Genomic DNA, 14,055 nt, shown 5'->3' on the forward strand with positions numbered 1-14,055 from the left:
CCTCTCACCTCAAGATACCTGAATGAGAATGGGTTCTATAGGTTGTTTTCAGGTCAAGATGGCGACCGGGGTGAGGCCATTGACCATTGGCTTGTTTGCAAACCACGTGAAGGGCAAGGAGCAGCAGGCTACATAGTGAAGCGTCTAGCAAAATCGGACAAGTTGGTGGAAAAATCGCTTCTTTTCATTGTATATGGATCATATTCTATGTTTTGCAATCTTCAGCGATACCTGCAGCGTGGAGCAGCATCCAACCCTCTTGCATACTCGCTTTCCTCCATTCTCCATAGTAGCTCTGGGAGAGCTGCCCCCCAGCGATGTCATCGGCGTCATTGGAATCACGTGGTTGCAAACAACCTACGGGTAGCCTACCCACAAGTCTCGCCTTTAGGCAGTATTTCTTTTTGCATGCCGTATGTGTCGGATTTGAATATTTCTGCATACTGGGGTTCCTAAACAGTCTTGGAATTGCATAAATTGGGACTGGAAAGCTGAGACTCTTGTGGATTCACTGAGCCCAATTGTATTCATGTGTGGTGATGTTAGTCCCCATCTAGTCATTTCATTGTAGTGACTAGACCATTTCTTGAAACTTGACCTCACTGTATAAAATGACCTATTAGGATTTGTGAATCATAGCCTCATGAAACTTTACAACCACAAACTAGAGACCCAGGACATTCAGGGGATGTACAGTATGGCTCCTGCATGGGTATGACAATAATGGACTTTGAGAACAGAAATGCTCACTGCCCAATCTCCAAATGTCTTATATCTATATCTATATCTATATCTATCTATATCCATATCCATATCCATATCCATATCTATATCTATATCTATATCTATATCTATATCTATCTATCTATCTATCTATCTATCTATCTATCTATCTATCTATCTATCTATATAATAAATAAATAAATAAATAAATATATATACACGTAAATAAATACATAAGTAGATATATATATATATATATATATATATATATATATATATATATATATATATATATATACACACACACACATAAATAAATACATAAGTATATATATCTATATAACTATATATATCTATATCTATATATCTATATATATCTATATCTATATCTCTCTCTCTCTCTCTCTCTCTCTCTCTATATATATATATATATATATATATATATATATATATATATATATATATATATATATATATAGCTATGATGTTAGTGTCTTAATGTGGTACATTCGATTTCTGACCCTTTTTTTTATATAAATTCTAGACCGCCCAACCCAAACATATCAACATGCTAAGAGCAGTTAAAGCAAGCATGCTAACCTGTTGTTAAAATAGAAAGTTAAGTCTTATGAATAACTGGGAGAGGGAAATGACTTACAGATACGCTTATGAAACTCCTTTGAATTTGGTGCATTTAATTGTGAAAATGGCAGTGATTGTTACTACTAGTGGTAAAAGGTTATCATTATTGATACTACTGATTTTGTTGTTTTCCAGTATTGAGTAGTGCACAATTTGCTTGTGAAACACAATTTCTTTTATATTGATATTTAGAGGTAAACATAATTTTATAGATCATACATTGACATTGGTGTTATCATAATCTGTGGCTTTACTCGATTACTCCACAATACTTTTTTGATCAAGTTTGTTAGGGTTTCCTCCCTTTTTCTGCCCAATTGTACTTGGCCAATTCCCCCTGCCTGCTGTCCCGGTCGTTGCTTAACCCTAACCCTAACCCCCTCTGCTGAGGAGAGCCGTAGACTACTGATAGCACATGCCGCCTCTGATACATGTGCAGTCATCAGCCGCTTCTTTTCACCTAACAGTGAGGAGTTTCACCGGCAGGACGTAGCGCGTCCCCCGAGTTCCACCTCCCCCCCTAAACCCCCCCCCCCTGTCTTCCACCTGAAGACATGGCCAATTGTGTCTGTAAGGACATCTGAGCAAGCCAGAAGTAATGCTGTATTTGTATTTGAATTAAGTGTTTTGTGTGTTGACAAGATTGTTAATAGACACAGTTCTAGACACTTTCAGCATACATATGTGATGTAATTAAATGAGTTTGACTAAATTAGAAAATATCTGAAAGGCTCCCACAACCTTTTTGAATAAAAGCTGTATTAAAAAGCAAGTTAGATCCATGCGGGCTACAATTTAAGTAATCATTGTGTGCTGCCTGTGCATTTCAGCTAGCCCAGGAATAAACTGAATATAATTATTGTGCAGCTTCAGGCAACATGACAAGAAACCATTTATTTTATATAGGTTGAAATGTACAGCTAACCTCTAAAGACTGCTAAAACAGAGATGAATATCCATTATTTAAAATCTATTATGGCCAAAGGACAATTCTATTCAAAGTGACCCTATTTGAATATGAGTTAGCAATGCAACACACCATACGCTTCTACTGTATGTTGCTGGGTCAGGAGTTTTAACAATAGTGGGGCACACAGTCTTTGGGTCTGGTCAGGTATAAAAGTAAGGGGTTAAAACAGGCAGGACATCAGTTCACAGCTCTCTCAGATCTGAGCGACCACCACCATCATCAACATGGGCAAGGTAAAAAATAAATAAATAAATAATAATGAATACATATATATATATATGATTGCATGGATATTACACATTAAATGTAACATTGATTGACACATTATTAATAGATATATGATGGAACTGACTACTGTCATGATAAACACCCATTGATTATTATCTTGATTTTCAGGTTATCTTCTACGAGGAGAGGAACTTCCAGGGCCGTCACTATGAGTGCATGAGCGACTGCGCTGACATGTCCTCCTACCTGAGCAGGTGCCAGTCCTGCCGGGTGGAGAGCGGCTGCTTCATGGCGTACGACCGCACCAACTACATGGGAAACCAGTACTTCATGAGGAGGGGAGAGTACGCCGACTACATGAGCATGTGGGGATGGAGTGGTGGCATCAGGTCTTGCCGTATGATTCCCATGGTAGGTATAACGCAACCTCAACAACATTTTACAGAGACGTTGGCATGTTATTCTGGGAACTAATGTCTTTCCTATTCTCCTCAAATAGCACAGAGGCCAGTTCAGGATGAGGATCTACGAGAGGGAGAACTTCGGTGGTCAGATGCAAGAGATGATGGACGACTGTGACAACATCATGGACCGTTACCGTATGAACGACTGCAATTCCTGTAATGTGATGGACGGACACTGGATGATGTATGAGCAGCCCAACTACAGAGGCAAGATGATGTACTTCAGGCCTGGAGAGTACAGGAACTTCAGGGAGATGGGCTGGAGCGGCAACAAGTTCATGAGCATGAAGCGTATCACTGATACGTGCTAGACAACTGTGTGCTAAATGTACATTTTATCATTAATAAATGACAACTTTTTAAATTCTGGCGTCAAGTATTTATTACTTATCATTATTTATTAAACATACCTAGATATAATATAACAAATACTAAATACATCAAGTCTGAAGTCAAACAGCCAAATACTGAATACAGTAAGTATGTATTCTTTTACATAATTTCCCATTTCAATAGGGCAGCCTATTCAGACATTATGAGCACAGTTGAAAAATGCGTTCTGTGAAATGCGGACATAACCTCAGCATTCTGCACACTGTAATGTTTTTTTTATCAATGCTAACTTAGTCCTAGAAATATCCGCCGGTTGTATGCCGCCGCCAACAAGTCAAGTTGCAGTTTACGTCCAGACTCATAAAATATATATAGGCTTTTAATGAATTTAATAAAAGGTACAATGTGTCTTTTTTGGGGCAAAATGGAAGTTATCATAAAGTATACTGACATGTATGAAATCAGTGAATCATTTCCAATGAGAAACATGCTGTCTTGACTTATTTTTACAGAGGCATACAGAGGACTCATAGGGAGCTTCGTCACATGGTACAATGACAATCACCTGAAGCTTAATATCAGCAAAACCAATGCGCTTGTGGTGGACTACAGAGGAAAAGGAGCCCCCCTGTCCTGGTTGTATCCAGGAGAGGAAGTGAAGAGGGAGGACTCATACAAGTATCTTGGGGTCCAAATCAATATAATTAATGTGATTATTGGTCAACTTCAAGGATTTGGGTGTCTGCAAAAGTACCGTTTTTGTAGAATGACCCAAGGTCAATTGTTTTTTCGGCTACAGTCATAAGCAAAATATTGGGACGTTACAGTGAACCTGACCTTTGAACTTTTGGATATAAAATGTCATCCCTTCATCATTTTATCCAATAAGACATCTGTGTGAAATTTTGTCAAAATTAGTGTATGAATTCTTGAGATATGGCCAAAAATGTCTTTTGTGAGGTCACAGTGACTTTGACCTTTGATCAGCTCACCCTTGAGTCCTCCAGGCATTTATGATATATCGCATTCATGAGAATGGAACGGACGTGAGGTCACGGTGACCTTGACCTTTGACCACCAAAATCCAAGTGGATGTTTGTGCCAAATTTGAGGAAATTTCTTCAAGCCATGTTCCATGCTCGTTAATGCGATATATCAGGAACACCTTGAGGGAATTTCTTCAAATTTGGCTCAAACATCCACTTGGACTCAAGGATGAACTGATTAGATTTTGGTGGTAAAAGCTCAAGGTCACTCTGACCGCTTCCATGCTCATTAAAGGGATAGTTCAGATTTTTTAAATGTGGGGTTGTATAGATGGTTTTGACTTGACAACAATAACAACCGTCACAACCCACCTGAATATCCGGTTTCGGCGGTTTACTTGCTGTATACATAGCTGAGCGCAGGCTGATATTTGGCTCATATTAAATGTTAACGCCGTGTCTCCGACAGACACAGTAACATAACAACGTAGCCTCTTTCGGTGTTTATGTCTTGTAGTAGTTAATAGTTGTTGTTGTTGTTGATACTTGCCATAACAACCACCCCTGTTGGAAAGACATGCACACGCTGGGTAGTAGGAAGCATTGTTGTCTGGTCCGGAGCTAGCCTGAGAGGCTAATAAAAGCTACGTGTTACAGAGTAAGCTGACTATCAGTACGTTATTGCACGCATAGGCCTATCTTTTCATTTAAACGTATAGCAAAAATAAAAAATAGGAATACAAGCAGGCTATGTCAGTGTTTTCCCCTGAACAGCTGAGAAAGTGGACACTGTTAAATAGTTAGCACTGTGAAGCTGATACAATTCAGGTGGCGGTAATGCAACATTAATTTAAGGATGCCAACCGCCATAAAACACAGAAGAAGAAGCTGAGAAAAAGGAAGTGCTGTGGGGTTGCAGCTGGTGAAAACCCTCTATCCACCTTATTTTTGAATGCCCCACTGTAAAAAATAATTGTGCGTACAAGGTCCGGTTTAACGTGACTCATTGTTGCAGCTTGCCATTTCCTAAATGGTATTCTACTTGATTTGAAAAGATGGCCGCCTACACTCAGTCTCTTGTACCCTGGCTGAATTGAACATAACTTGGTCAATAAGTATGTAACATACAAAATAAAACAACCGGTAATATCTTAATTTTATGTAGAATGCAGAGGACATGTAACTGTTTAGTTAAACTTGCATTCCAGGAATATTGTGCTCTTAAGATGACGTTAGTGGCTCGAGTCTGTTTCGTCCTGAAACCCACATAGGTTGCGCCAGGCGTAACCTATGTGCGATTCGAAATAACGCATCCGAGATAGAAAACGTTATGAATATAGCCACGTTATAAACAACAAACTAACGCTGGTGATCCGTATGGAAAAAGTGTTACTCGAAATGGTTAATATTAGCCACAGCAGGCGATTACCCATGAATGCACTGCGCTCTTAAAGGGATATTTATCGACGAGATTTTTGCCAAGCTGGACCTGATTAGTGATTTGCTCCGTTCTCCCAGACGGGTGTCAAGCTGTCAGCAACAAGGCTGGGAGGATCACACCGGAAGAAGCACCCATCAGCAGATCAGGCAAAAATGGCGGCCAAAAATAAGGTGGATAAGGTACTTGCCGACAGTCAGTGTACTACATGCAGTAGAACGCAGCTGGCGCGGTCCCAGTTTGTAGAAATGGAGACCAGCCACATCAGGGAAGTAGAGCTGTCTGCTGAGTGTGAAGGGGGTCATGAGCAAAAAACGTAAAAAGAAAACAGAAAATAAAATAAAATGCTTCCATACTGCTCAATGGCGTGATCCAAGTCTCCACAAGCCCAGAGATGCCAAGTTGACTTGAAAAGGCATAATTTACACCCAGGGCTGTAAGCGCAAGTAAACGCCATTTACGCACCTTTTTCAAAGCCGCGCATAGCACTTTCAAGATCGTTTACTCACATTTTAAGATAGATTATGCACTTATTATTGCACGAGTTTTAAGAGTTTGAGTCAACTCCGTTGAGAGCACACTAGCACTTCACACACCAAAAAGAAGCCTAAACCACATGGCACTGACCAGGAGCTCCGGGACGCGTAGCCTACTTGCCTCCGGCTTGTCAAGCCATGTTGTGGTGCATGTGCTCCCACTCAGGCAAAAATAGCCTGAGCGGCTGCGCCTCTCCAACCATCAAGGCATGCGCAATTGCGCATTTGAAGACCTGATCGATTGCACTTGGTGAGCTGAACGCAGGTTTAGTTCAAATGTGTCAGGAGTGAGACAAAGGAATGCTAATCTAGCGTTTTATCACTGAAGAGCGATGTGCATTTGGACACTTGATCGATCGTATTTGGTGAGCTGAATGCAGGTTGGTAAAAAACTGTTTTTAGCTTAAATCTGCACAGTAGCCATGTTGTGGAGCACCTGCTGCATTCTACTGCATGTAGTACACTGACTGTCGGCAAGTACTGTACCTCATACAAAGGGGTGTAGTGGAAGGTAAATGCTATGTTATCTTTTACAGACACTACGGTAAGACGATGCTGGCTTATATTAGGGACAGGCCTTTATTTATTGAAAATCACAGTAATACCTTTATCTCATGAAGTACCGTAATCCACTCATTACAGCGTAATCTGGGGGGGCTATCGCCGGGTCTGGTGAGGGGCCTGTCCTGGGCTGAGGGACCCAGCCCTGGGGACCACAGGGCAGGTGGAGGCATGCTTTAGGGTGAAGGGCCTGCCCTGGGCTTAAGAAGGACCCAGCCCTGCATGGTACTCGTGTGAGCTGGAGCCTGGCTCTGTTTGTTTTGTCCGAGCAGGTCACATATGCTTTATTCAAAGTTCAGCAATAATTGTACATACGTTTCCAACATCTTTTTTTGTAGAGGGACTGCAGTATAGTGGATTGACTGTTTCCTTTACGTCACCACCGCCACAGTATTCTCATGACCACCACAGTATTCTCACAACTGCCACAGTATCATAAATAAATAAATAGAATCATCAGTGAAAAAGTAAATCCATAAAACTACACCAAGAGGTGCACATGATGTTATGTCCCCTTTACAATCCAGCATCCATATTTCCATAGACTGTTACCCATGTGTTTCCTATGAATGGGAAGGGAAGACAAACTTGACAAGGAAAGAAGAGTAAGTAAAGCTATATAAATTATTACCAACCATAAAGTCATGTTGGACTACCACAGCTCAATGAACTTGTGTTATGTCCTACACCAGGTCTATTCAACTCAATTGTTCAGGGGGCCACATTGTCAGAAACCTAAGGGGCCGGGGGCCGGACCGTCCCCCGAGCTATTAATCCCATTATATGTACACTTGACACAACGCGCCACCACATTTTAAAAACTTTAATTTCACTACATTGCAAAAGTAGCTTAATTTTCATTTAAAAGTGCTTAATTTCTGTGCAACAAAAGCTTTGTTAAAGCCCCAAAAGTAAACACATATTTGAAACAAATCTAAGTATTCTACAACACATGTCATGTTATGAAATATAATTTGGTCAATTCTGACATCTCTTACCTAGCTACACCACAGCATTGTAAACATTTATAGTGCATCAGGAAAGGAAAACAACAGTAAACATTCATTCTTGTTGAGAACCTAGCACAGTATTAAATACTGAGTATCTCATGAAAGCCTATTAATATTGCATCTTTTGTGTTTAGCTATACTGTACGTCACAGCATTGTTACATTGTAGTGCAGCAAGAAAGGAAACCTACTGTAAACATTTTAACCATATTTCTTGTTTAGAACTTAGATAGCTACTGTACATCACACATCTCCTGAAAAACCATTTATAATGTATCTTTCTTGTGGCTACATCACAGCATCTCCTGAAAAACATTTATAGTGCATCTGACTTGTTTAGCTCACTTTAGCTAGATCACATCTGAAAAACAACCATTCGGGTGTAATAAGTAAATTAAGTTTATTTTATTTTATTTTATTTTATTTTATTTTATTTTATTTTATTTTATTTTATTTTATTTTATTTTATTTTATTTTATTTTATTTTATTTTATTTTATTTTATTTTATTTTTATTTTATTTTATTTTATTCTAGAAGTCATTTGAAGAGCCCTGTCCTACACCATAATAACACTTGTATTTAAATGTTGTAGTCTTAATCTATATGTTGCTCACTTCTAACATATAGCATAGTGTGATACCTCTATGGTGTGCATGGTCAAGTTTCAAGCACTATAATTTGCATTATGCAGTGTTGGCAAAGACTTTGAAAATGTAGCTGAGTAAGCTACCAAATACTTCATGGAGAAGGTAGTAGAATACACAAAGTTATCAAGACAAATTAGATCAGTAAACTAAAGCTTATTTTAAAAAAAAATCACTACATCCAAACTACTTTGAAAATGTTAACATATCCAAATCTGAAATCTCATAGCCTACATTATAAAAACACAATAACATACCACTCTGGTCTGGAGTCAGATGGTAACACCAGTTTAGAGTAGTGTAGTGTAGTGTAGGCCTCTCTAGTGAATTGCTGAATAAGGGGTTCTCTCAGAGGGGTCATTGGCTCTTTTGCGTTTGGTCAGGTATAAAAGGAAGGGGTTAAACGAGTTAGGAAGGCAGTCACAGCAGAGCAAGCAGAGCAACAGCAGTCAACATGACCACTACTGGCATGAACATGATGGGCAAGGTACTGTTTTAATTTATATCATATAGATTTAATCATTAATGGCTCTTTACATGGGATCATCAATATCTTATCCTAATTGTCTTTCTTACGGAAATGTCTGACCAATATCAATTGACTGTTCCTTTCCAGGTTACCTTCTACGAGGATAGGAACTTCCAGGGCCGTCACTATGAGTGCATGAGCGACTCCGCTGACATGTCCTCCTACCTGAGCAGGTGCCACTCCTGCAGGGTGGAGAGCGGCTGCTTCATGGTGTACGACCGCACCAACTACATGGGAAACCAGTACTTCATGAGGAGGGGAGAGTACGCCGACTACATGAGCATGTGGGGATGGAGTGGTGGCATCAGGTCTTGCCGTAATATCCCCATGGTAGGATATGCATTATTTTGATAGCATTTCCTTTCAATATATTTGAATGGTTGATAGTTTTAAAAACAACATTTGCATTTTATGTTTTCAACATTTCTTTTACAGCACAGAGGAAACTACAGGGTGAAGATCTACGAGAGGGAGAACTTCGGAGGTCAGAGCCACGAGATGATGGACGACTGTGACAACTTCATGGATCGTTACCGCATGAACGAGTGCAATTCCTGCAATGTGATGGATGGCCACTGGCTGATGTACGAGCAGCCCAACTACAGAGGCAAGATGATGTACTTCAGGCCTGGAGAGTACAGGAACTTCCAGAACATGGGCTGGAGCGGCAACAAGTTCATGAGCATGAGGCGTATCATGGATTCTTGGTATCACTAAATGAAGAAATCCCTCTAAATTAAACCATAATCAACAGGTTAATGAGCATGAGGTGTCTCAGGGACATGTGCTAAATGTACATTTTAACATCAATAAATGACAAACTTTTTAAATTCTGGTGTTGTATTTATTAGGGGCCGGGCAGCTCCGCTGCCGGTCCCTCTTGTATTTGCCAATTTTATTTTTATTATTCATCTTCTTTCTCTTCTTCTTCTTCTTCCGATCTTCCAATCTGCCTTCCCATGCATTAATAAACCAAACTTTGCACATAGGTCCAGTCTCATATCAAACCTCCTCAACAGGAATTGGGCGCCAATACCTGATGGTGGCGCTACAGCAACCTTATGAACTTTGAAAATTCATAACAAATCAGTCATATCTGCTACGGCTTTGCAGAAACCTTTGTAAACCGAGGCAGAAACATTTCTACACTTCAACCTAGTGCAAATTATGAAGTTCATCACTGTTGTTGCAAAAACGGAATTAAACCTATTTCCTCTGAAAGGAGTTTGTCTGTGGTACAACTATGCTCAGTTAATAGTAGACACCAGCTGATTCAATTAAATTCTTTAATTAAATTTTCGTTCATCGCCTCCACTATTCTAAGCATAAGTTGCATAAGTTCTTCCCCTCTGTCTCACCACTGTGCGACAGGTGTCAGGTGTCAGAGGGCACAAATGTCTCATGCCTTCTAGTTCTGACCTTCACTGACTGGATTCTGGGCCAAAATATTTGACTGGTACTCTGAGGTCTACAAAATAACCCTTCAGCCGGAGGCAGAACTCGCCATCTTCGCCTGCTCGGAGACCTCTCTGGGCTTCCCCACAGCTGTGCAACAGTCTCTGACACTGGGGACAACTGTTGCCAAAAAACGTATCCTGAAAGAATGGAAGTCCCCCTCTCTGCCACCTTTCCAACTGTGGTTGACGGACATGATCTCGGTCATAAGGATGGAGAGGCTCAGATCCCTGAGAACCAACTCACTTAATACGTTTCTAACTATTTGGGACCCGTTTCTGGCCTACCTCGATGAGGTTGGGGTCAGTGGGTGACTTGCCCAGGTGGTTCCTCTTGGACCCCTTGAGTGGGACCCCACGCACAACATTTCTTACAAGCACATAAGCACCCTATATGGACGGTAGCACCACATTATTGTCGACATGTTTGTTTTTGTTTTTTTCTTTCCTTTCCTGTGTCTGAGCTTGTTCGTTTGTATGATTGTATATTGTTAAAATTGAAATTGAAAATAGAATATATACTGTATATAAAAAAAACTATTTCCTCCCACATTTTCTGTCCAATTGACACCAAACCTTTGCATCTGCATTGTCAGAATCCTAAACAAACGCTATAAACAGATTTTTTTAATTGTCAAAAATTGAGCCCACCGTGCATCAAAATGTTTTACTGTAAATGGTACTGTGAACATCTACTGCAAATTCTTGCTAAATAAATCTCCAATGTTCATGATTTTTGCTGTCGTGGTAGATGCAGTATAAAATTTCAGAATTTTATCTCAAAAACAAATTCTGCCCTATTGTATACTATTGCAATCAATGGAAATAGATTTAAACATCCGTTTTTCACTTATTTATTATAAAGAATAAACATACATACATCTCCTATGTTGTCTAGATGAAGTATGGAAAGTATTTTGTCTTGAATACTAACACTAGTATGAAATCTGCAAGTAAATGCATGGTCATCTGTTATACTGCACCCTGGTGGGTGGCTAAGTCACATAGTGTGAAACCTCTGATTTTCCCACTTCTCAACTAGATCACAACATGCCATTTGGCATTGAGTCGATCCCTGGGGGTTGCATATTTCTCATTTGTCTCCCTCCTCCTCTTCCTCTTTAAAAAAAAACAACAACAACGCTTGCTCCTCAAAAAAGGCCCGGCCACGACCCACCAATGACGCACTTATGTGTTGGATTCTTTCAACATTTAACAAATGTGTATTCACAAATTAACAAGTAATAAATGTTACTTTTTTTTTTACATGTTACGGGGCAGTGACAACTGTACCTGTTGTAAAGCAAAATTTGGGTAATAAAACTGTGGTTCATTTTTACCAGCCATAACAGCATGTGGCTGGTTACCAGCCATGACGACATGTGGCTGGTTACCAGCCGTCACAGCATGTGGGTGGTTACCAGCCATGACGACATGTGGCTGGTTAGCAGCCATGACAGCATGTGGCTGGTTACCAGCCACACGCTGTCATGGCTGGTAACCAGCCATGACAGCGTGTGGCTGTCATGGCTGGTTACCAGCCATGACGACATGTGGCTGGTAACCAGCCATGACAGCGTGTGGCTGTCATGGCTGGTTACCAGCCATGACGACATGTGGCTGGTTACCAGCCATGACGGCATGTGGCTGGTTACCAGCCATGACGGCATGTGGCTGGTTACCAGCCATGACGACATGTGGCTGGTTACCAGCCATGACGACATGTGGCTGGTTACCAGCCATAACAGCATGTGGCTGGTTACCAGCCATGACAGCGTGTGGCTGGTTACCAGCCATGATGGCATGTGGCTGGTTACCAGCCATGACGGCATGTGGCTGGTTACCAGCCATGACAGCATGTGGCTGGTTACCAGCCATGACGGCATGTGGCTGGTTACCAGCCATAACAGCATGTGGCTGGTTACCAGCCATGACGGCATGTGGCTGGTTACCAGCCATGACGGCATGTGGCTGGTTACCAGCCATAACAGCATGTGGCTGGTTACCAGCCATGACGACATGTGGCTGGTTACCAGCCATGACGACATGTGGCTGGTTACCAGCCATGACGACATGTGGCTGGTTACCAGCCATGACAGCATGTGGGTGGTTACCAGCCATGACGGCATGTGGCTGGTTACCAGCCATGACGGCATGTGGCTGGTTACCAGCCATAACAGCATGTGGCTGGTTACCAGCCATGACGACATGTGGCTGGTTACCAGCCATGACGACATGTGGCTGGTTACCAGCCATGACGACATGTGGCTGGTTACCAGCCATGACAGCATGTGGGTGGTTACCAGCCATGACGGCATGTGGCTGGTTACCAGCCATGACGACATGTGGCTGGTTACCAGCCATGACAGCATGTGGCTGGTTACCAACCATGACGACATGTGGCTGGTTACCAGCCATGACGACATGTGGCTGGTTACCAGCCATGACAGCATGTGGCTGGTTACCAACCATGACGACATGTGGCTGGTTACCAGCCATGACGACATGTGGCTGGTTACCAGCCATGACGACATGTGGCTGGTTACCAGCCATGACGACATGTGGCTGGTTACCAGCCATGACGACATGTGGCTGGTTACCAGCCATGACGACATGTGGCTGGTTACCAGCCATGACAGCATGTGGCTGGTTACCAACCATGACGACATGTGGCTGGTTACCAGCCATGACGACATGTGGCTGGTTACCAGCCATGACAGCATGTGGCTGGTTACCAACCATGACGACATGTGGCTGGTTACCAGCCATGACGACATGTGGCTGGTTACCAGCCATGACGACATGTGGCTGGTTACCAGCCATGACGACATGTGGCTGGTTACCAGCCATGACGACATGTGGCTGGTTACCAGCCATGACAGCATGTGACTGGTTACCAGCCATGACGACATGTGACTGGTTACCAGCCATGACGACATGTGGCTGGTTACCAGCCATGACAGCATGTGGCTGGTTACCAGCCATGACGACATGTGGCTGGTTACCAACCATGACAGCATGTGGCTGGTTACCAACCATGACGACATGTGGCTGGTTACCAGCCATGACGACATGTGGCTGGTTACCAACCATGACGACATGTGGCTGGTTACCAACCATGACGACATGTGGCTGGTTACCAGCCATGACGACATGTGGCTGGTTACCAGCCATGACGACATGTGACTGGTTACCAGCCATGACGACATGTGGCTGGTTACCAGTCATGACGACATGTGGCTGGTTACCAGCCATGACGACATGTGGCTGGTTACCAACCATGACAGCATGTGGCTGGTTACCAACCATGACGACATGTGGCTGGTTACCAGCCATGACGACATGTGGCTGGTTACCAACCATGACGACATGTGGCTGGTTACCAACCATGACGACATGTGGCTGGTTACCAGCCATGACGACATGTGGCTGGTTACCAACCATGACGGCATGTGGCTGGTTACCAACCATGACGGCATGTGGCTGGTTACCAACCATGACGGCATGTGGCTGGTTACCAACCATGACGACATGTGG

At 42.2% G+C, this 14,055-nt stretch overlaps 1 protein-coding gene and 1 pseudogene across 2 annotated transcripts; both read left to right on the top strand.

Moving 5' to 3' along the window:
* Positions 1-2,731: 2,731 nt before the first annotated feature.
* Positions 2,732-3,338, top strand: LOC310781289 (gamma-crystallin M3-like; the record flags this gene model as incomplete). The annotated part of the gene is made up of 2 exons (XM_083641882.1): positions 2,732-2,974; positions 3,063-3,338. Exons 1-2 carry the CDS (start codon positions 2,780-2,782, stop codon positions 3,336-3,338), a joined length of 471 nt encoding a protein of 156 aa, XP_083498008.1. The 5' UTR covers positions 2,732-2,779.
* A 5,651-nt stretch (positions 3,339-8,989) lies between these two features.
* LOC310781667 (gamma-crystallin M2 pseudogene) lies at positions 8,990-9,781 on the top strand (annotated as a pseudogene). The gene is made up of 3 exons: positions 8,990-9,022; positions 9,152-9,394; positions 9,500-9,781. The product of its transcript is annotated as a gamma-crystallin M2 pseudogene (transcript).
* Positions 9,782-14,055: the final 4,274 nt, after the last annotated feature.

Source organism: Poromitra crassiceps (assembly GCF_964638095.1).
Source record: "Poromitra crassiceps genome assembly, chromosome: 8".
In the NCBI taxonomy this organism is placed as follows: Eukaryota; Metazoa; Chordata; class Actinopteri; order Beryciformes; family Melamphaidae; genus Poromitra; species Poromitra crassiceps.